At 40.4% G+C, this 23,526-nt stretch overlaps 2 protein-coding genes across 2 annotated transcripts in view; one reads left to right on the forward strand and one right to left on the reverse strand.

The window, feature by feature from the left end:
* The window catches only part of NBEA (neurobeachin), a 429,733-nt gene that overhangs the window by 309,199 nt on the left and 97,008 nt on the right, over nucleotides 1-23,526 (forward strand). The window contains 1 exon segment of the mRNA XM_072134427.1: nucleotides 1,298-1,434. Coding sequence (XP_071990528.1) covers nucleotides 1,298-1,434 — 137 coding nt within the window.
* MAB21L1 (mab-21 like 1) lies at nucleotides 3,229-5,025 on the reverse strand. Its single transcript, XM_072134412.1, has one exon. The coding sequence runs from the start codon at nucleotides 4,793-4,795 to the stop codon at nucleotides 3,716-3,718; it is 1,080 nt and encodes a 359-aa protein (XP_071990513.1). The 5' UTR covers nucleotides 4,796-5,025; the 3' UTR covers nucleotides 3,229-3,715.

A 23,526-nucleotide genomic window follows, 5' to 3' on the forward strand; every position in this document is an offset into this window, starting at 1 on the left:
TAAGCAGCAGGACATGGGACTTTATACCCATCTTCATCTGGGCCTATTCACTTATATAGGAAACTATCATGGGAACTTGATTTGACTGTTGCATAACAAAATATCAACCAAAAGGATTGGTGCCAAAAGATAAATAAATATGGAAATAAGTATTATGTATAATATAATATGAATATAGTTGTGTTGTACAGCCACTGAACATAACCCCATAGACTACTGCTGGATGCACAATTTACATTCCCCTTATTTTATAGCATAAAATGTAGCATCTCATGTAAATAAAAGTTATTCATTCTTTTCCTAAATGAGGCATCATGTCCTAGTAGTTGCTGTGTCTACAGTTCTGTGATACAATGTAGCCTTATTGTGTCTCACACTCAGTTTTGCTTCACAATACTTGAAATATAAACTGGGGGAAGTAGAAATGTTGAAGAGAAGGTAATGTAAATATTTTACGACGTGTATTTTTTTTTTTACCAATTTTAGCCAGAGTTGAAAAATCTTCCCAAATTCTTTAGCTGTTAAATTATAAAAAAAAACTAATACAACTAATATAAATTCTATATGGTTATAGGAAATAATATATTTCCTGTTTATAAGATTAAAAATGCAAATGTATTCTTGCATTATAATAACTTATATAATTGTTATTATTCTAAAACAATAATTAAATGTAACACCGCATTCTATCTCTGTCATTTACATTCTCACCCTTACTGTAATGATTATTCTGAGTAATACTCATATTTTTGTTAGTGGGATAATTGTTTTGTGTAAAGCTGCTTATCAGGTTGTTCTCCTGTGAGAAGACAGAACATGTGATGTGCAGTGATTTCCATAGAAATGTGGTCTTGATACTAGGAGGTGACACAAGTGTTATATATAGGATCTGGGGAAATCGGTGGGGCAATCCTCATCGTACAATCTGATAGAGTTCTCCAGATCTATTGGCATTATCTTGTTAATCATGCTCACACATGTTATTATACTGATTTCCTCTATACAGCTGATCTTCTGTCACTATGACACAGGCCTCTGCCAGGGCGCAGCAATGCTCTGCAGATCGTGTTTTATCCTGTTATTCGTATAGGAATAATGTAACACTGTGCTATATACATTTATATATATCCATCATCAGTGAATACATTTTTATTTTTACAAGGGTTAAAAGACATCACCAGTTAATAAAATAGATATTTGGGCTATTTGGGAACTAAAAGGCTATAATTTGTGTAATATATTGTTATCCCTAGATGTAGGATATGTAAGAGGCTTTATGTGTGTCTCTCTGTTCCAGGTCCTGTGGTACTGAGTACCCCTGCCCAGCTCATTGCACCCATTGTGGTGGCTAAGGGCACCCTCTCCATCACCACCACTGAGATCTACTTTGAGGTGGATGAAGAAGACCTCAGCTTCAAAAAGATCGATCCAAAAGTGAGTAGTTACTGCTATAAGTCTGTGCTTATCATCTGCTGCTGTATAGGGAAATAATGGGGGATGACCCTATGTACAGCATGATTGTGATTAGATACATAAATGATGTAGACCTATAGAGAGAAAGTAGAAATATTCTATAGATTGATAGATACTTTGTAAAGAAAGATAAATATAGTAGAGGTTGTATTTATTTATATATATTTGTGTAGATAGATGATAAAGATCGATAATAGTGATCTTCTATAAAAGGATATTATGTAGATTATAGAGATATCATATAGTTATGAATATTATAAGATGATGCTGATATTATGTAGATAATACAATTATGGAGACCGATAAAGAGTAATGACACATGGATTGACATGAGAAAGAGAAAAGTGATCGATGATGGAGAGAGATTTCCTGACCCATCTATCCATGTATAGCAGGAATGTGTATAAAGTCATGCGATTATATAATATCCAAATAATATACATATCAGAGCGATAAGTTATCCCCCCTTTGTCTGTCCTGGTTTTGTGTACAATTATTGCTGCAGATGAGGGGTAATGTGATACTATCTCATGTCTGCATTAGAGTAAAAATCCATCCATCAGATCTGAAAGTAAACATTTTGTATCTACCCGGAGGAGACAAGAAATCTAATAAACCCAAAGCCAATTATTGATCTTGAGAAGCGGGAATATTGTAACAAAATGCTAAACCCAGTGACACTTACAATGTAACCAACCTGGGGGAGGGGGGGGGGGTATAACCCAGCTTCAACCCTGCTAAATATTCTTATTTCTGCTTTCATATACTATCTACAATACTTGTACAATTTATATCGTCACTGTTATAGTAATGTATTTTTATCTTGTAGTTTTATAGTATTATTATCTTATTATATGTATTTTCTTTGTTTTATTATGTTTTCTTATTATTTCACTGTCTCTGGTATTAATTCTGTATTAGATTAGATTTATTTTCTTCGATTTTATAATAATTTTTATTATCTAGTTTATAATCCTATGTATTTTATCATCATTATGTTTATTTTTTTTCGATTTTATCATCATTATTTCTATTTTATTATATTCATTTTATGATTGTTGTATTGATTCTATTATTATTTCAAAATATTTGGCCTGTTTTGTAAGTTTTTTTATGTTCCCAATTTATGTAAATATCGCATGAGCATACTGTACAATAATCGAAAGTGAAACTAGAAAAACAAAAGATATACATAAATCTATACAAAAAATAGAATTCAAGAATATAAAGAAGTTTAAATAGATATATAATAAAACATATAATGGAAATAGAGGGAGATTGTAATGAAATAAAAATGCGGAGAAAAATAATAGACGTGGAGAATTACATTGGTATAACATATTAAATAATATATAGTATATAAAATAGAATCAGAATGTTTAAAATTCGTATAAAGTAGAATATAAAATAGCGAAGATGTAAACAATTATTACAATGGGAAGCTTTTATCATAGCTAGGTGTAAACTATAAAATAATGTAAATTCTTATTGTTTTACATAATTATTTGGATTGATTTAGTTGATTTGTATTCCCTAGACTGTTCGTAGAAATGTAGGATTTATTTTTTTGCAGCTTTTTAAGTGAATTATTATAGAAATTTAGGCTGTATTTTGGTGCTGAGGTAGTAAGTAGCCCTGACAAATCTGACAGATTTTGGCGCGATTATGAGTAAACCTAAAAAAAAGAGAATCCTATTAATTACAATGTTTTTTTTAGGGGGTTGTAAGCAAAATGAAGGAAAACTCTGCGTCAGAATCTTTTCACGTCATTTATTAATAGTCATTAAATAAAACTCTCCATCACATACGTCATTATCCAGTGTATCCCAAGTGCATTTTCCAAATAGATAGAATCCCAAGCGCCATCGTATAAAGCAAAAAATTTTCAAATTTCATTTGAATATTTTTTTTGTTGTTTTTTTTTTTTTAAAATGTTTTCTTTTTAAATAACATTTCAAGTATATTGACGGAATGTCAAGGTCTAGAAACAGCAAATCGTAAACTTGTGTAAGTTCTGAGCCAAAATAAAAGAAAGCTACCTTCCTCCTCCTCAGCCTTTCTCCTCATATAGATAAGAAATGTATTGTCCTGTAGTATCCAAAATGTCACCAGATCACAGAAGAACAACATCCACAAGCGCACAGGACACAAGTCACACAGCATGTATATCAATCCTTCTAGAATGAAGAACGGGGGGTTCCAGTGACGTTACACATCCCGGGCACAGTCTCCCAGGCTGTGCTCAGAGCTTCTCCAGGCTCTTGGGGTTGGTGAGGATCTCCCGGGCTAGCCGCCACGTCTGTTTGGCCGCATTCTCCAGGGCGGAGTGGGGTTTGCCCTGGAACAGGTCCAGGTTGGGCAGGAAGTAGTGCGGGCACCTGCGGCACTGCAGGCAGGAGATGAGCTGCAGGAGGATGCCATTGAGCCGGTCCCCCAGGCACGACTCGTCCCAGTCCGACTCCCGCGGGTGCTTCTCGCACTCGTAGGACACCAGAGTCTTCATGTGGTAGTTATTGAGGGGTTGCCCGGGCAGCTCCAGGTGCCGGTCCCGGAGGGTCTTGAGCAGGGACAGACACTTCTTCCTGCAGCCCCCGAGCTGTAGCCGGTTCTCGGCCTCGGCGAACTGCAGCACCCAGGCGTCGCTCTCGGCGGAGCTCTGCTTGCCGGCCAGGGTATGGCACTCCTTGCTGAGCAGGTTGAAGCCCTCGGCCTTGACCTCTGCCACCCTGTTAGGGCCCGGCCAGGGGATGTGCGGCAGGGGCCAGTGCGCGGCGCTGCGGGGCCAGATGCCGGTGCACTTGAAGGCGGGGGTGATCTGCACCACGTATCTGTCCCGGATCCGCAGCTTCACCTCGCTGGTGTCAGCCACCATCTTCACCACGTCCCGGTAGCTGCACTTGTCCACGGCCTGGGCCACCAGCGTCTGGAAGCGGGAGCGGATCTTCCTGGCGGACAGGTACCCGGAGGCGGTGATGAACTCCACCCAGAGGGACATGCTCCTCTTCCGGCCGTCACTCAGCTTCAGCACCGCGCAGCCGGGCAGAGAACCATCGTCCACGAAGTTGAAGACCCCCATCTGGTTGAGGTAGAGGACCACCTCGAACTCGGTGGGGGAGATGACCTCCAGGCCCTCGTAGCGGTTGTCCATCTCGTTGAGGGAGCTGATGAAGCGCGGCTCCTGCACCTCCACCTCCTTGAGCACGTCGGACACCACCTTGCACACCTCCCGGATGGTCTTGGCGATGGCCGCCTTGCGGGCCTGGCACTTCTCGTTGTAGTACTTGTTGAGGTGGTACACCAGCTTGGCCTGGGCGGCGATCATGTTGGGGCAGAGATCCGGGTTGTAGACCGGAGTCTCGCAGTAAGCCGAGGGATCCAAGGCGGCAGCGGGAGAGGGAGCCAACTTTATGGAAGAAGAAGGAGACTCTAGCGGAGAAGAGAGGCAGAGGGCATGAGGGGCGCCGTGCCACCCCGACAGCAGGCAGGCAGGGGGCAGTGTACTGTGTATACTATAGGCTGGCTGACTGGCGATGCTCTACACTAGTGTGGGAATTATTATAAAGGCAGGGCCAGGCAGGCGGCCAATCGCCAGCAGCTCAGCCTCCTCCTCTCATCCTCCTCCTCCTCCTCCTGATGATGCCCAAATCTCAGCACCCAGGCTGCCAGCACCTGACCCCTGCCCATACACTGCCCTCATGACGTGTCTATTACCGTGTAACGCAATGTAGCCCGGGATAACAGGGGCTCATGACTCCGCACCTGTGCTGTGTACCCCAGGAGAACAGTGTACTGACCACAACGAGCAGAATAGGAGTGCAGCAAAATAACCATTCCCAGATTGATGTAGATAGCTACATTCATAGGTAGATAGATATTAATAGATAAACGTATAGCCATGAGATAGATATAAAGATCGATGTTGATAAAAAGATGTATATATTTATATCTATATCATCCATAGATAGATGAGATACACATGTGTGTGTATATATATATATATATATATATATATATATATATATATATATATATATATATATATATATAGTGATGAGAGCTGAATAGATAGGAGATAAATAGGCAGCTATTGATATAAACATGAATATATGTAAATCAATTGACATGAATAGATCTTTCTAGATGGATATATAGATAAATGTAAAGACGGGCATAAGAGACATAAGAGTAGGGATGGATAAATATATTGATACAATTACACATCGAGGTAGGCAGATAGAGATGCATATAGATAGATGGGTAGATACATACATAGATGGACGGAGATGGATATTTCTGTGTCGGGTGGTAATGACCTTCTGTATGAATATATTATAATACATTATATACGAGTATGTGTGTGTGTATTTATTACCGTGTACACATCTATATACACAGCTCTATGAACCCGTAGACATAAAGTCACATGTGGGTAGTTTGAGTTTTAGTGATGACACACAGGTGGCGCCCCCCTGTGTGCCCGGTGACTGGGAGTAGTGCACTGTACACACACATACCTCCCGGGCCGGCCTCATCCCGCACCAACCCGGCTCCTTAACCCTGTCATGTAGTGGTGTCAGCTGTAACTGTAATACCCCGATGTATTTATATATCAGTCACATGCATCGTATTGAGCGGATGTCAGCTACCAATGAGATCATTGCTTACATCGTGCTCCCTGTGGGACGGGGATGACAGCTAAACTGTGATTAGTTGGTGCTCAGCAATACATTCCCCTTTAATTCCATTTTTAATCAACCCAGTTACATTATTTTATAGCATATTTATTAAACTATATCATAAGATAATGTGATTATAGTGAGAAAATAAATGTGTACTTTATAATAAAAGAGGGAAAATCCTATATGTTACATCTCCTGCACAATAACCTGAACTTTTTGTGCATATTTTATCACAATATTGATCAGTAGTTTAGTGAAAGAGATAGATATTGATAAACATATTTAGATAAAGATATATAGATAAATGTTTTATATCCAATTTAAATAAAATATAGATTCAAAGTTTTATATTTAAATAATTTGTATTTACATTTACATTTTTATATATCAAATGTTTGTTTGCTAGACTTTTATTTATTTATTTTAAGTGTTTGCTCTGGTGAAAAGTTGCCTGCAAAATTCAGAATCTGTAATTCTACTGCCTGGAGCCAATTTGGCTTGGTTGCTTAGCAACTCCTCCATTATAGCTCCGCAAATGTCATATGAAGTCATTTTATGAAATAGAAAACAAATGGGAAGAAATGGCTCCCAGGCCATTCTTTTTTTTTTTTTTTGCATATTGTATTTGTGTAAAGGACACTTTCATTGCAGATCATATAACGCAAGAGACTGAAATAAACTGATAGCATAAAAACAAGTCTAAAAAAGTATCACAGATCTTTCTACTTATCACCCAGTGACTAATCCTGAAAAATGTGTGTGTGTGTGTGTGTATATATATATATATATATATATATATATATATATATAATTGTTTTTTTTAAATTGTAAATTTATGCCCAAAATTCTTTTTTTTATTGCAACTTATTACTTCTACAAAGACAAAGGAATTTTCCCGCTGTACTTCACAAACGAGAATAATTAAGGTGCTGTTCTCATAAAAGCTGCTTTTTCGAATAGTAGAAAAGGAAACAATTTTCTGAGACGAGGGCAGCAGAGGTCAATTATGTAGACAGGAATAGAATAAGAAAAGAAAATTTAGCATGAAGGAGAACTCTGACTGGTTGTGCAGCCTCACAATAGCAAGGACAATTAATTGTAACCTCATTAAGATGATTACAGTTCACGAATGGGAATGAAACATGGATTCTTATCTGAATACTTGTCAGAGACGAAGCAAATTGTGTAAATTTATTCATTTTTTTTCATAGTTATATTTTGTTATAAGGAAATGGATGGGGAAAATTCTGAACTTTGATCCAGTTGTCATTTATACATTAAAATATTTTGTCGAATCTTCTTGGCACCTAAAATTAATTTTTTAAATGTATTAACTTAATCCTTTCTGTAGATCACTAAAGTAATTTTATAACTGAGAATTTGTTTAGTTTTAAACTTTTTTTTTTTTCTATTTTATTCTACTTTATACATAAGTTTATTGATGCAAAAAAAAAAAAATCCACTTTCCAGCTCAGCACAGTCTCGCTCACATGCATCTGCCATATATAGCCATAGGCATCTGTGGGTCTTGTGGTGCTCAGTATAGCAGGCAAAAGCCATATGTGTGTAAATTAAATTTACAAAAAAAAAGGTATAGATAAAAAAAAAAGTAAATTTTTTTTAGTTCCCGGATGACTTATTTTGTAGTGCCTCCAGACAGTGAAAATAATTAAATAAAACTAATTAATTGCTCCTCTTCTCCAAGCTTTTTCCATCTTTCACTGGCAATATGGAATGCTTGTCAGCTCTTCTGATAAATGAGTGTCCTTCATTTACATAGTTTTCACATTAACTCAAAAATAATTTTTTGATTTGGATACGATCTGGTTTACATAATAGAAAATCTCAAGTGGGACAAAGCTCATTATAAAGAAAAATGACTAAATACGTACATATAGAGCGATAATACCAGGGGATAATACCAGTTTTTAGTTTTTAAAAAAAAAACATTTTCTTTTTATATTGTGTCTTTTTTATGTGTGTGCGTTTGATACCACTGCATATGTCAAATATTCATCATTTATTCATATTTTTATGTTCTCATTGCTTCCTAAACATAACAGAACTGAAGATTATTATAGCCTCATTCAGTTTATTTATTAGACATCCCACTTGATCCCTTCTAAGTGCACGACAAGACAATGGCAACTTAAATGCAAGGTTTTTTTGCTACTTTTCGAAGCTGGGACACAGTGGGTGCCAGCTGTCAGAGCCCAGCTAATGATGACAAATGCCCTTCTAGATGCAGATTGTAGTGTTTGCAGGCTGTTCTCCAAGTCTGCCAGACTACCTTCCCTCAGATAGTAATTTAACCTTGTAAACTCTTATGTCACACACAAACACAAGCAGGTTTATCCATGAACATCAAATATATCTATATAAACACCATATAAATAATTATTTATTTATCTGCGATGGCATGTGTTTTGTTTTCTGCAGCAAATTTAGTATTAAACATTAAAAATGTTAAAAATAAATAACATTTTGTATAAAAATTTTGTAATATATAATAGTGTTTTTGCGACAACTTTTTATTAACTATAATTTATTCACATAAAATTTAAAAAATATATGTGTATTTTGTAGATTTTTAGATAATTGACTGTAATTGTTATTTGTTTAGTAGTGTTATAATAATAATTTTTTTAAAAAATATTCTTTATACAATTTTTAGATTTTATTATATTTTTTTAATGTTTTTATATCATTTGGTATTATGGTATTATTTTTATTATAATGCGTTAAAACTGGTTGCCAGTCCCAAAAAAAACAAAAAAAATTGGGACAAAGAAGTCAGCTTTCATCCTCCCTAAGGGTCAGACCCAGTCATGAAAGGGTTAATGTGCAGTTTTGATCTGCCTTAATTCCACAGACTTGTTAATAAACGATTCAGCAAATGTTTTTTGATTTTTTTTTTTATCCTCTCCTCCTTCTCTTTCCTTCCTCTTTTTTTGTTTCCTGGAGAGCAATCTGCATTTAGTTGCTTGAATGACTATCAAATCAAGTCCAGAGCGCAGACAATAGAGGCCTCCTTTTCATGTTTGGTTTTGCCCCATCTGTGTCATCTGGTGGTTTATGCATTGGGAGGTGTTGCCACATGAATCCAAATGTGCCAGGCGCTTGTTTTATGGACTCCCTGGCTCAGCGAGAAGGAGTTTATAAGTTGTCCGGTCTATTGTCTGTCACTCCCAGCTGACATGTGTACATTCTGCTCACCATATTTGCTGGGTAATAATAACTAATGAAGCCTGGAACACTCCTTGTTCCCAGTGATTTAATCTGTTCCCTTGCAGGGGCCTTTCTTTTGTAGGTCTGGGGAATGTCCACTTGACACTCATTAGTTGGCACATGCCTTGCCTTTCTCCCATTGTCTATCTGTAGCTTTTATGGACAAACTTTCCAGCCAGACCAGACACGACAAGTTTTTTTTCTTTTTTACTTTTTAGTCTGTGCCTATAAAGATGATCAGTTTTGGGATTTTTCTTTTGTATTAATATCACTTTTTGTATATATTATAAGTAACTGAATGTATGCATAATATATCACATATGTTCATGTGGGATATTCAAGAGGGGGGTAAAAACACTTCTATCCAATGTGTATAAAATTATAATATACAATTTCCACTTTGTCCCTGTTCAGGTCCTATCGGATCTGGTTATACTGTTGCGTGCTGATAAATCCCAGTGACCATAGTGACATCACCATACTTGGCTGTCACTTGCTGTCTGGCTTTTATGGCATAATGCCGCTGAGAACGACATGTCATCATGTGTAAATAGAGATGCAGAGAATGATGACAAATTCTTGAATAAGTTATCATGTTCAGATATTGCACAAAGTCTAAATCCTTTAAGGGTAAGATCACATTGCTGATTTCCCACCATGGCATATTATAGTAAGACCTGCACAGGAAAAAGGCAAAAACGGACGATATTTTCATGTGTGATTTGCATCAGTCTGACATCCTTCATAAACTAATGATCCATGAGAATGGGAATTCACGTACCGGCCATAATAGCCCCACATTTAAATCAACAAAAATCTATGCCAAAAATAATACAAAATTTTGTTTGGCTATGCTTTAGGAACATACATTTTGATAATCATGCATAAAAGGTATATTACAATTTTACTCCCTACCACAACCAGATATGTAACCACCAGTCTATAAATCTGTTATATATACCAATAAATAGAATTCATGTATAAGATCTTCAGACAATCAAAGTGCTAATGCTTAATAAATACATGATTGCAAACTAGTGCCCAGTCAATGTATTGCTTTGAACTCCCTCTATGATAGATACATTCTATAGATATTCTACTGTAGAGTATACGGGGCAGCACGGTGGCTTAGTGGTTAGCATTGCAGCCTTGCAGGTTCAGGTCCCAGGGTCAACATCTGCAAAGAGTTTGTATGTTCTCTCCATGTTTGCGTGGGTTTCCTCCGGGTCCTCTGGTTTCCTCCCACATTCCAAAAACATACTGGTAGGTTGATTAGGTTATAAGCCCCATTGGGGACAGGAATTATTATTATACGGTCACCAACATCGCCACTGGCAGGTAGCTTCCTCATGGGTCATAAACAATATAATATGAGTGATCCGTGAAAAGCAGTTCTGACTAGGACACTCTATAATGGATTGTTCACATAGAAAGTTCAAATAACGGATCAATAATGTGCGCCATCCATTAAAAAAAAAAAAACGACGTCACACAACAAATTTTCATGTGGCAGTGACCTTATAGCATCAAAGTGAAAGTTAAAAATTGCTCCACATGGTGCTGAAAAAATTCTGCAATGCTTATGGCGAAAGCTAGAGGAAATCCACAAAAAAATTAGAACGAATCTCCATGTAAGTCATGCAGATATTGTGGTTTTCTCCTGTGGATGTATCCATAATATTTAATACAATGAACAGAGGATAATTACAGATCACATGTTAATTTTTGTATTGTGTACGGTGATTTATTTTTGTATATGCACATTTGCTGGTTATTATCTTTCGGAGTTTCTGTGCTGATATAACTGCAGTCACTTTAATTGTAAATTAATCTTATTTTAATTCCCTGTTCTTAATATAGCGCCAACATATTGTGCGCTACTCTCCAGAGGATGCACTCACAACATTCTGTCTCCAGCGGGGCTCACAATCTAATTTCCGTATGTGCGGCATTCTAGGATTCATTGTACAGCAGAAATTCCATGACATGAAACTGAAGTTCTTGGGCTTGGTACTTGACAGTACATAACAATGCAGACAGTGCCTTAAAGTGGTTATCTAGGATTTGTAAACATGTCCGCTTTCTTGTGCAAACAGCGCCAAACCTGACTATGGTTTGTGCTGGTATTGCAGCTCAGTTGCATAGAAATGAATGGAGCTAATCATAATTAATAATAATTAAGCACAGAGCTTGCTAAATTGGTCCCTGTCTGAAATGGGGCTCACAATCTAATCAACCTACCAGTATGTTTTGGAGTTTGGGAGGAAACTGGAGAACCCAGAGGAAACCCACGCGAACACGGAGAGAATATAAAAACTCTTTGCAGATGTTGACCCTGTGACTTGAACTCAGGTCCCCAGCTCTACAAAGCTGTAATGCTAACCAGTGAGGCACCATGCTGCCCAAGCTATAATGGCACACAAGCCATGGCCAGGGGTGGCGTTGTTTCTAGAAATAAGCAACCATGTTGTTTGGAATCCCAGGCAACCCCTTTAAATGCAAGAAACAAATACATTATAAAGATGGCGGCACCCATATAAACCAGTGAGAGCTTATTGATTTAGTGTCTGGGAAATACACACTCGAGTAGATTCTTACCTTATGCTAGCGTTTTGTGGCCACATAGTAAAATTTGGAACTGTCATCTTTGAGTAAAACTATTCCCCCTTCTGTACCCATAACATGCACTACCCTGCTATTCTTAGTGACGGCCATGACTAGTAATCACTGGAAATACATATTTTGGGGGTTGCCCAAAGTGTTGTGTTAGGTAGTCTTAAACTGACCATAAAATAGGTAATTTAAAGGGGTTCTCCTTAATCTGTACAGAAGGGATCCCTATGCTATAAATGGCAATGGGTTCCCTGCTGCAAGCCCCCATGATAATCTGTCTGAAAACCTGATACAAAGTGCTCATTGTCACTGATTTCCCACTGTAGGAGAAATTACACATTATATAGCCATGTCATGTAGGGCAGAATAAGTAAATCCTACAATAGACTATACAAAATGTATAAATTGGACCTTCCCTTCAGTGGGTGAGCAATATTGACAGGATGCCTTCAGTGGTGATGAGAGGTACTGCACTGGTCCAGTGCTCCCTAAGGCGGTAAGAATAGGTTGTGTGTTCTTTACACAACACCTAGGACCCATAAAATATGGCCCAAGCTGCAGACAGCACATATCATGTATGGGAAATAGACATAAATGGCACAGATTTTTATTTTTTAAATGTTCTGGTAATACGTTTAATTTGCAGACTGTCAATTTTCTGCTTCTAAAATTCCACACTGCCGAGGATGATAGATCCTTTCTAGAATGCCCTAGTCTATGTGAAATCTCACCAGTTTACCAATAAATAAAATTCTCCTCCAAAGTCATGTGGGAATCAGCAGAAAAGAGTCATATTTTGCCTGAGATGAGTAGAGTTTAGAGGCTTCAGTTCTATACTACCTTAAGAAAAGAATCTTATCTTTCAGATCACATCAGGTTTCCGCATCTGTGAACAGATCTGTGATCTGTTAAAGACCTAGCTGGGAGTACACAATGAAAAGATAAATATCTAACTTATTGAACAGAAAAATTTAACTCCTGCCAGTATCTGCTGTTCTGTAGATTACAGAACCACACACTTTATTCTGATCTTTAAATATGACACCAATAGTAAGCTTCCAGGTACTACAGAATAGAAGAACCCTTTAATCTAAAGAACTCCTTTAGCCTCTAAACATGACTCCTCTCATACAAAATATGACTGTTCTCTGGAGGTGACTTTTTTTTAGTAGGTAAATGCGTGAGATTTTCATAGAAGAGTGAATTCTAGGACGTTTCTTTCCCTACCTGAGGGGGCTAATAGTTTATTGGGGTAAAACCTGGTGACAGGTTCCTTTTTAAATAGGGGTTTTCAAATCGATTAATTAAAACAAAATATAGGTGTCAAACAGTGCAAAGGTAGTGGTGAATATTTGTATTATTTATGTAGAGAAGGAAATCCACATGCCTGAGACTTGTGTCATCGGGTGCCTTTTGTATAGAACCTCATCAGATCTATTTACCTGGGCGATATTCAAATTGCTCCATTGTAGTGACATTGTTTTGGCAGCATCTCTGAAGTGTCTCAGCACAGAAAGGACTAAAGGCTGAATGAAAGCCGGTGTTGACACCACCTAACAAGAAGGGATTAGGTGTTTACAGAAGAAGCAATATGATAGGTCAAGTAGAAGAGGCACTTCACACGAGTGCTTCAGCACATAATGAGTGAGTGACTGGAGAGTGTGAGGCTGACACTCGGCATGCTGATGCCTCGCTTCTCTACAGCCCTCGTCATAGGCTCAGCTGCTCTGCTCGCATGCGGGGAATCAGGCTAAATAGCCCTTTTCTGCCTCATTTTTCTTCCTCATTTACACATTTAGGTCAGTTATGTTTGCCCACTTCGCTGTTCTTTTGTGCCTCAAGCTGCAAAGTAATGATCCTGTGTAATATATATATATATATATATATATATATATATATATATATATATATAATATGTATATATTATGCTTGAGAAACGCCACCCGAACGTCACATTGGAATAAACTTCACCTTTGAACTTTGAATTACCTTGGAGTGCTGCCTATTTTTGGATTTTTATATATATTCTGTATAACTACAGCAGGTTCGCAGTCTAGAAAATTACATAAATTGCTCCAATGTGTACAGAAATTTCTAGTGACTACTTAGATTCTTTATTCCATATTAAGTCTATTACAAATCCTTTCCACCGCGGCTCTTTTCCATTTCAGTTTTTAGCTTCCCTGCCTTTGAAAAACCATAACCTTTTTATGTGTGAGGGCTTATTTTTTTTGTTTGTCCAACTGTACATCCACTTGGCACTGTGTGATGTAATGTTCAATGTACTGAGAAGCTGGAAAAATTGTGCAGTTAAATTAGGCTCCGTTCACATCTCTGTTAGGTCTTTAGTTATTTGCTTTAGTTATTATACACCAAAACCAGGATTGGTGGAACACACATATATATTATATATATCCATTATACCTCAGATATGGTTAGTCACTGGAAAGACTTCCTCCTGTTATGTGGGTTCTTCCTCACCTGGATTTGGTTCCCAATAACTGATGGAAATAACTGGAGAACTAAGGGAGATGTGAACTGGGCCGTAGAAATAACACAATTCTACCATTCTCTTTTTTTCACCAAATATCTGTCAGAGATGCGTCACCTTACTTTCCACAACATCCCCAACATTCTGTAGATTTACCCCCCGGCATACAGACAAATCTAGATTTCTAGCTTTCCATCAATATGGTATGTCTGTAATATCATCATCCAGACATAGACTACAGCTGACATCCTTATTAGTGTAGATATAAATGGAATCTGACATCTCCAGGAAATGAAGGACCACATCACAATCGTGAAATGGAAATCTAATTGCCAATCAAGATTTTTTACCACAGGTCTACAATTCACCTGAATTGCACAGAGAACCACATATGTGGTACCAGGTTACCTTTTGTGTTGTGCCTTTTCTAGTACAACACAATCTGTGGCGTGGTGGATACCATTTAGTCTTAGTTTATGTCTGTCTAGTCTAACTTTACAGGTCTTATTAGTCAGCTAAGTATACATCAGAAAAAGTGCCAAAATAGTGCTGAAAGGTGCTACCCTTTCTGTATAAACCACACCCTTCTGCCACCCCGACTGTGCTTTGCCCATGTATACCAGAAAGGAGTGGTAGTACTGTGCTGTGTTGATAGATTCAGGATAACAGTAGTAGTACTGTGCTGGGTCCAAAAACAGGAGAGGGGTATAAGTACTGTTATGTGCCTATAGATAAAGGATAAGAGTAGTAGTAGTGTTATGTGCCTATAGATAAAGGATACGAGTATTAGTACTGTTATATGCCTATAGATAAAGGATAAAAGTAGTAGTACTGTTATGTGCCTATAGATAAAGGATAAGAGTAGTAGTACTGTTATGTGCCTATAGATAAAGGATAAGAGTAGTAGTAGTGTTATGTGCCTATAGATAAAGGATACGAGTATTAGTACTGTTATATGCCTACAGATAAATAGTAAGAGTAGTAGTACTGTTATGTTCCTATAGTTAAAGGATAAGAGTAGTAGTACTGTTATGTGCCTATAGATAAAGGATAAGAGTAGTGGTACTGTTATGTGCCTATAGATAAAGGATAAGAGTAGTAGTACTGTTATATGCCTATAGATAAATAGTAAGAGTAGTAGTACTGTTATGTTCCTATAGTTAAAGGATAAGAGTAGTAGTACTGTTATGTGCCTATAGATAAAGGATAAGAGTAGTAGTACTGTTATGTGCCTATAGATAAAGGATAAGAGTAGTAGTACTGTTATGTGCCTACAGATAAAGGATAAGAGTAGTAGTACTGTTATGTGCCTATAGATAAAGGATAAGAGTAGTAGTACTGTTATGTGCCTACAGATAAAGGATAAGAGTAGTAGTACTGTTATGTGCCTATAGATAAAGGATAAGAGTAGTAGTACTGTTATGTGCCTATAGATAAAGGATAAGAGTAGTAGTACTGTCAGGGCCGGATTAAGGTTGGTGGGGGCCCCTGGGCGCAAAATCTGGTGGAGGCCCCCACTGAGTGTAGCGTACACATACGTCCTCCTGCTTCCTTTCCACTATCCAAAGAGTAACACCACTACATACAGCCGCCTCGCACCCAGTAACACAGCTACATACAGCCGCCTCACCCCCAGTAACACAGCTACATACAGCCGCCTCGCCCCCAGTAACACAGCTACATACAGCCGCCTCGCCAGTAACACAGCTACATACAGCCGCCTCACCCCCAGTAACACAGCTACATACAGCCGCATCACCCCCAGTAACACAGCTACATACATCCGCCTCGCCCCCAGTAACACAGCTACATACAGCCACCTCGCCCCCAGTAACACAGCTACATACAGCCGCCTCACCCCCAGTAACACAGCTACATACAGCCGCCTCATACCCAGTAACACCGCTACATACAGCCTCCTCGCCCCCAGTAACACAGCTACATACAGCCGCCTCATCCCCAGTAACACAGCTACATACAGCCGCCTCATCCCCAGTAACACAGCTACATACAGCCACCTCATCCCCAGTAACACAGCTACATACAGCCCCCTCGCCCCCAGTAACACAGCTACATACAGCCGTCTCACCCCAGTAACACAGCTACATACAGCCCCCTCGCCCCCAGTAACACAGCTACATACAGCCTCCTCGCCCCAGTAACACAGCTACATACAGCCGCCTCACCCCCAGTAACACAGCTACATACAGCCGCCTCATCCCCAGTAAAACTGCTACATACAGCCGCCTCATCCCCAGTAACACAGCTACATACAGCCGCCTCACCCCCAGTAACACAGCTACATACAGCCGTTTAACCCCAGTAACACAGCTACATACAGCCGCCTCATCCCCAGTAACACAGCTACATACAGCCGCCTCATCCCCAGTAACACAGCTACATATAGCCACCTCATCCCCAGTAACACAGCTACATACAGCCTCCTCGCCCCCAGTAACACAGCTACATACAGCCGCCTCACCCCCAGTAACACAGCTACATACAGCCGCCTCATCCCCAGTAAAACTACTACATACAGCCGCCTCACACCCAGTAACACAGCTACATACAGCCGCCTCGCCCCCAGTAACACAGCTACATACAGCCCCCTCGCCCCCAGTAACACAGCTACATACAGCCGCCTCATCCCCAGTAACACAGCTACATACAGCCGCCTCACCCCCAGTAACACAGCTACATACATCCGCCTCATCCCCAGTAACACCGCTACATACAGCCGCCTCATCCCCAGTAACACCGCTACATACAGCCGCCTCATCCCCAGTAACACAGCTACATATAGCCACCTCATCCCCAGTAACACAGCTACATACAGCCTCCTCGCCCCCAGTAACACAGCTACATACAGCCGCCTCACCCCCAGTAACACAGCTACATACAGCCGCCTCATCCCCAGTAAAACTACTACATACAGCCGCCTCACACCCAGTAACACAGCTACATACAGCCGCCTCGCCCCCAGTAACACAGCTACATACAGCCCCCTCGCCCCCAGTAACACAGCTACATACAGCCTCCTCGCCCCCAGTAACACAGCTACATACAGCCGCCTCACCCCCAGTAACACAGCTACATACAGCCGCCTCATCCCCAGTAAAACTGCTACATACAGCCGCCTCACCCCAGTAACACAGCTACATACAGCCGCCTCACCCCAGTAACACAGCTACATACAGCCGCCTCACCCCCAGTCAAACATCTTTACATCCTTCACCCGTACCAGATATACAGTCCCACATAACATACACCTAAGCCAACACGGCCATGCAGTCCCAAGCAGTGGTGTAAATAGGAGAGATTGGGCCCCATAGCAGATTTCTGCATGGGGCCCCCCTTCCCCTTAAAAAAATATAAACATATGTCGGCTGCATTCACATAAACGTGTGGTGGCCAGACTATCGCCTGGCAGGCACATGTTGGGCGTTGTGGAGAGGAGGAGAGGTGATTGCGGCTCACCCCTCCCCTCTCCATAGAGAATAGAGCTGCATGGTCGTTCTTACGGCCATAGATAGAGCACGCTCTCTCTCTTTTGCGACCACAGCACGAAACAGTGAGTTGTGCTCACCGTACCGAGCCCAGGCGCTATAGATGCCTATGAGGGAAGTATATCCGGCAGCAAATTTGCAGCCAGATATACGCCCCCCATACGTTCTTGTGAATGTACCCTTATACAGACATGTTTATACAATTACACACTGATATATACAAACCATTATATACTTAGATACACACAAATAAAGTTCTACACACGTATACTTGCACCCATATATATACACACAAGTATACACTTACACACATTCAGTATATAGAGCTTATAAATACATACCATATACACAGTATATACAAAAACCACATCATTCATATATATAAATGTGCACATATATATGCTTATGTAAATAAATACAGTAGATGCATATACACATATACACAGTAGATACATATATACTCATATACACAGTAGATACATATATACTCATATACACAGTAGATACATATATACTCATATACACAGTAGATACATATATACACATATACACAGTAGATGCCTATATACACTGTATATACACATATACACTCATATACATATATACACATATACACAGCGGATGCCTATATACACAGTATATACATATATACACAGTAGATGCCTGTATACACAGTATATACATATATACACATATACACAGTAGATGCCTATATACACAGTATATACACATATACACAGTAGATGCCTATATACACAGTATATACATATATACACATATACACAGTAGATGCCTATATACACAGTATATACACATATACACATATACACAGTAGATGCCTATATACACAGTATATACACATATACACAGTAGATGCCTATATACACAGTATATACGTATATGCACATATACACAGTAGATGCCTATATACACAGTATATACGTATATGCACATATACACAGTAGATGCCTATATACACAGTATATACATATATACACATATACACAGTAGATGCCTATATACACAGTATATACATATATACACATATACACAGTAGATGCCTATATACACAGTATATACATATATACACATATACACAGTAGATGCCTATATACACAGTATATACATATACACACACATACACAGTAGATGCCTATATATACTGTATATACACATATACACTCATATACATATATATACACATATATACACACAGACAAATACATGTATATACTTACCCCCGGTGACCGGCCGTGGCGTCAGGCTGGCGTTCGGGCGGGTGCTTCTTCGGGCGGGGGTGTCGGTCGGTTGCTTGTTCGGTCGGGGGGGGAGGGTTGCTTGCTCGGCCGGGGAGTAGGGGTGGCGGGTGCTTGTTCAAGCGGAGCGGAGCCGCGCGGGAGCAGGGGGCGGGGTCGGGGCGGTTCGAGCGGAGTTGCTTGCGCGGGGTGAGCCGGTGGGGGGGGGGGGGGCATTGTTGGATGACTCAACCATAGCAGGGGATGGGGGGCCAGGAGCCGGTTACCTGTGTCGGGGGGGGGGGAGTCACCTGTGCTGTGCGGGGCGGGCGGCTCCGCCATGCTGTGGTTTGTAATGCCGGGGAGGCCAGGGGGATGGGCGAGCTGGGAAACAGTTACCTGTGGCGGGGGGAGCGCGCTTGCGGAGGCGGAGTCACCTGTGCCGTGCGGGGTGGGCGGCGATGGGCGGGCAGCGGGCGGCTCCGCCATGAAGCATTATGGACGGGCGGGGAGGCCATGCAGGGGGATGGGCGAGCTGGGAGGCGGTCACCTATGCAGAAAGATGGGGGGGGAGGCGGTCACCTATGTCTAGGGGCGGCGGGCGGCTCAAGAGAGTGTGCGCGGGAGGAGCGGGGGTGCGGTCTGGTGGGGGCCCCTAGGGGGGGCAAGATGGTGGGGGCCCCGGGGCTCTAGCCCCGCGAGCCCCGCCTATAATCCGGCCCTGCAGTACTGTTAAGTGCCCATGTACACAGGATAGAAGTAGTAGTACTATGCTTTGCCTATTTATAGTGTGTGAAGGTAGCATTACTGGGCCGTGTCTATATACGGGAAGGGAGTAGCAATGCTGTTATGTGGCTATATATACACAGAATAAGAGTAGTAGTGCTGTGCCCATATGCAGGATAGGGGTAAGAGTACAGTTATGTGCCTTCATTTACAGGGTGTGCATACTGTGCAGTACCCATATATACTAGATAGGAGGATTATTGCTGTGCTGTGTCGATAGATGTAGGATAGGAGTATTAGTACTGTGCCGTGTCCATGTACAGGATAGGAGTAGCAGTACTGTTATGTGGTTATATATACAGAATAAGAGTACTGTGCAGTGCCCATATATACTAGATAGGAGGATTATCGCTGTGCTGTGTCGATAGAGGCAGGATAAGAGTAGTAGTACTGCGCTGTGTCCATACTGTATAAGCAGGATTGGAGTGAACCGATAAACACACACTTACACTAGACTGTTATTGTCACTGCATTCAATGCTCTTTGGGTCAATATACTATATTTTTGTCTTTTTTTTCCTTGTGTATCTATTGAGCATCTTCATTTCTGACAAATGTGTTCTCTTTGATGAGACCTGTTTTGTGCATTTATGCAGCATATTACCCCATGGAAGATGCCCTCCCTGAACTAGAAGGGTGGAGGAAGAAGCTTCTTGTACCATGTAATGTGGTTATCCATGTGCTTCATGCAAATACTTGGCTGGATGCACAGCAGGCTAGAAGCAACATTATTAGTTGTCTTTTCTAGGCCATTGTCTTGTAGAATTAGAGATTTTCCCCCCCTTCATTCATTGTTGCAGGCACTCCCCACAACCAACAAAGAGAAGATGCCTTCTCCGTGTAAGATTCTCACCCCGCAGTCTTTGCTTCCTCTAGATATAGCTGGAAATATCCACCATTCAAAGCCTCCTGAGCATTCATTATTTTTGATGAGATGACAACTGCTTAGGTTCTTGCAATTATCGTTCACACTATGTTCAAGTTTCACATAAGAATTTTGCTTGTTAAATCTTTCACACAGTAAATGGGTTTACAGGTTGTTACATCTTCTATGGGACAAACATGAACATCACTTTATTTCCAGTGTCTGTCTTATTTTTTTTCCACCCATTTTTCCTTTTTTTTTTTTTTTTTTAAGAAGGTGCAAGAAATAGAAATCTTAAAAAGAAGCCAGAAATTTGGTATACACCGGTCTAGGTTGTATTTTGTACATTATTTCTTGAATGTGTTTTCTTATTTGATTGGGGTATTCCCACAAAAACAAGATTCTTAAATATACTCAGGATAACAAATTAACACATTCTCTAATTTACTGTTAACAAAAATACAAATCCTTCTGTCCTTTGCTTTTCCCTGAATACGACCACAAATCTTCTAACTCTGGCCAGGTTCTGCTCCTGAGTAGCTTCTCATGTCTGCACACTGCAGTGCTCTCTTGCCCCTACCCCCTGTATTACAAGACCAGCTCAGGCATAGGCACTTCCTGTTGGCAAGCAGCAGTGTGCAGAGACTTAATTTACTAGCTACTGACAAGCTAAGGTCTTTATCCTGGAGAGAGCAATATAGCAGAGCTGACCCTGTATGTGTTTTAGGTGAGTTAGAAGAGCTGAGAGTGTCATTGTTTTTATATTCATCTCATTATCTTTGATCTGTCTAATCTCACGTTCAATGTGTCAGATACTAGTAGAATGTTCAAAAGCTAAGTTGTAGCTAAACTTCTTCTATGAAAATATAAGCACATTGTCAGCACACAGCATCTCATAGCACAAAGGAATCATGAAGTGTCTGCTTGGAGAGTCTCCACCCACACTCTGGAATTTTACACTGACCTTTCTTGGTAGTGATAAATGCTAAAACTGCAACAAAACTGACTAAAATTGCAAAGCAAGGGGTTAAAATGATCTGTATTGTGTAAACTTCACTAGAGGATTCAAATTTGAGAGCTTTTTTTTTTTTTAAATGTGGAAACCCCTTTAACTGCTTATCGATGCAAGATGGTATATTTCGTCCTCATTAGCGGGCTTTTGCCGCATGAGGACGATTTATATCGTCCTCCGGATCGAGCTGGGGATCCCTCTGTCGCTCCCCAGCCCCCTGCAGCGTGATCACTGGGTGCCGGACACATGTCATGGCAGCCGGAGGTCTGACAAAGATCTCCATGTCTGCCATGTTTGGTGGCCTATGAGGCCCAGTCCAAGCCTGGGTCTCATAGGCAAAATGTCAGTAAATCACTGACAGATGCAATGGGATCAAGGTATCCCCATTGTCCCCTAGTGGGACAGTAAAAAGAAAGTTAAAGTAAGAATAAATTAAATAAACAAAATAATAATAAAATAACTCCCCCAAACACAAAATAGTTATTGTTGTGTCTGTAGCGACCTTAGCAATCTATTACATTATTATACCCTTATTGTCAGGGGTATAAAAAAAAAATACTGTATATACTCGAGTATAAGCCGGCCCGGGTATAAGCCGAGATGCCTAATTTTGACACAAAAAACCTGGAAAAACCTATTGACTCGAGTATAAGCCGAGGGTCGGAAATGCATTGGTCACAGCCCCCCCAGTATGTAGACTGCCAGCCCCCTGGAGTATATAGCCTGCCAGTCCCCTATAGTATATAGCCAGCCCCTGTAGTATATAGTCAGCCAGCCCCCTGGAGTATAAAGCCTGCCAGCCCCCTGGAGTATATAGCCTGCCTGCCTACCCCTCAAGTATATAGCCTGCCTGCCTGCCCCCTCGGTTATATAGCCTACCACCCCCTCCCGGTCCGTCGCACAAAAACTGTGACCGACCAGGACCCAATGTCGGAGCATGACATGGGTGATGGATGCCGGGGAGCATCAGAAGGTGAGTTCACTTTTTGTTTTGTTTTTTCCCCTTGACTCGAGTATAAGCCGAGTTAGGGTTTTTCAGCACATTTTTTGTGCTGAAAAACTGGGCTTATACTCGAGTATATATGGTAATTAAAAATGGCAATTTTAGTGCTTCCCACCTCCCAAAAACATGTTATAGAAAGCGATCAAAAAGTCAGATAATAGCACCAATCTAACCACTAACTTTTCCCGCAATAAACAAGGCCTTATAACCTTTTTTGATTGAGAAGTAAAAAAGTTATAGCTTTGAGAATATGGTGACAAGTACTTGGGAAAATGCAGTTTCCTTAAAGGGAAACCGTCACAAGGGACCTCATTTTCACTAAAGACAGATTGTAAAAGCCCATGACACCTGCAGTGCAAAAATGTCACTCTGCTAAGCATTTGCATTACAGTATAATTGTGTGTTATAACTTACTCTTGTATCCTGACAAAATCCTGGGGTAGTCACATGGCTTGGGCTTTGGTTTGGATGCATTTCAAAAAACAACATGTGACTTGTCTGAGCTGCAGGCTGCCTCCATCTTTGTGCTCTTGTACAGCTTGTCCCTCTGTCACTGATGTCAGCTCACCAGGCTGTAACCTCTGAGAAGGAGCAGGGGGAGGAGCTGTACAGGAGCACAAAGGTGGGGGCTAAGAT

Source organism: Engystomops pustulosus, chromosome 2 (assembly GCF_040894005.1).
Source record: "Engystomops pustulosus chromosome 2, aEngPut4.maternal, whole genome shotgun sequence".
Classification (NCBI taxonomy): domain Eukaryota; kingdom Metazoa; phylum Chordata; class Amphibia; order Anura; family Leptodactylidae; genus Engystomops; species Engystomops pustulosus.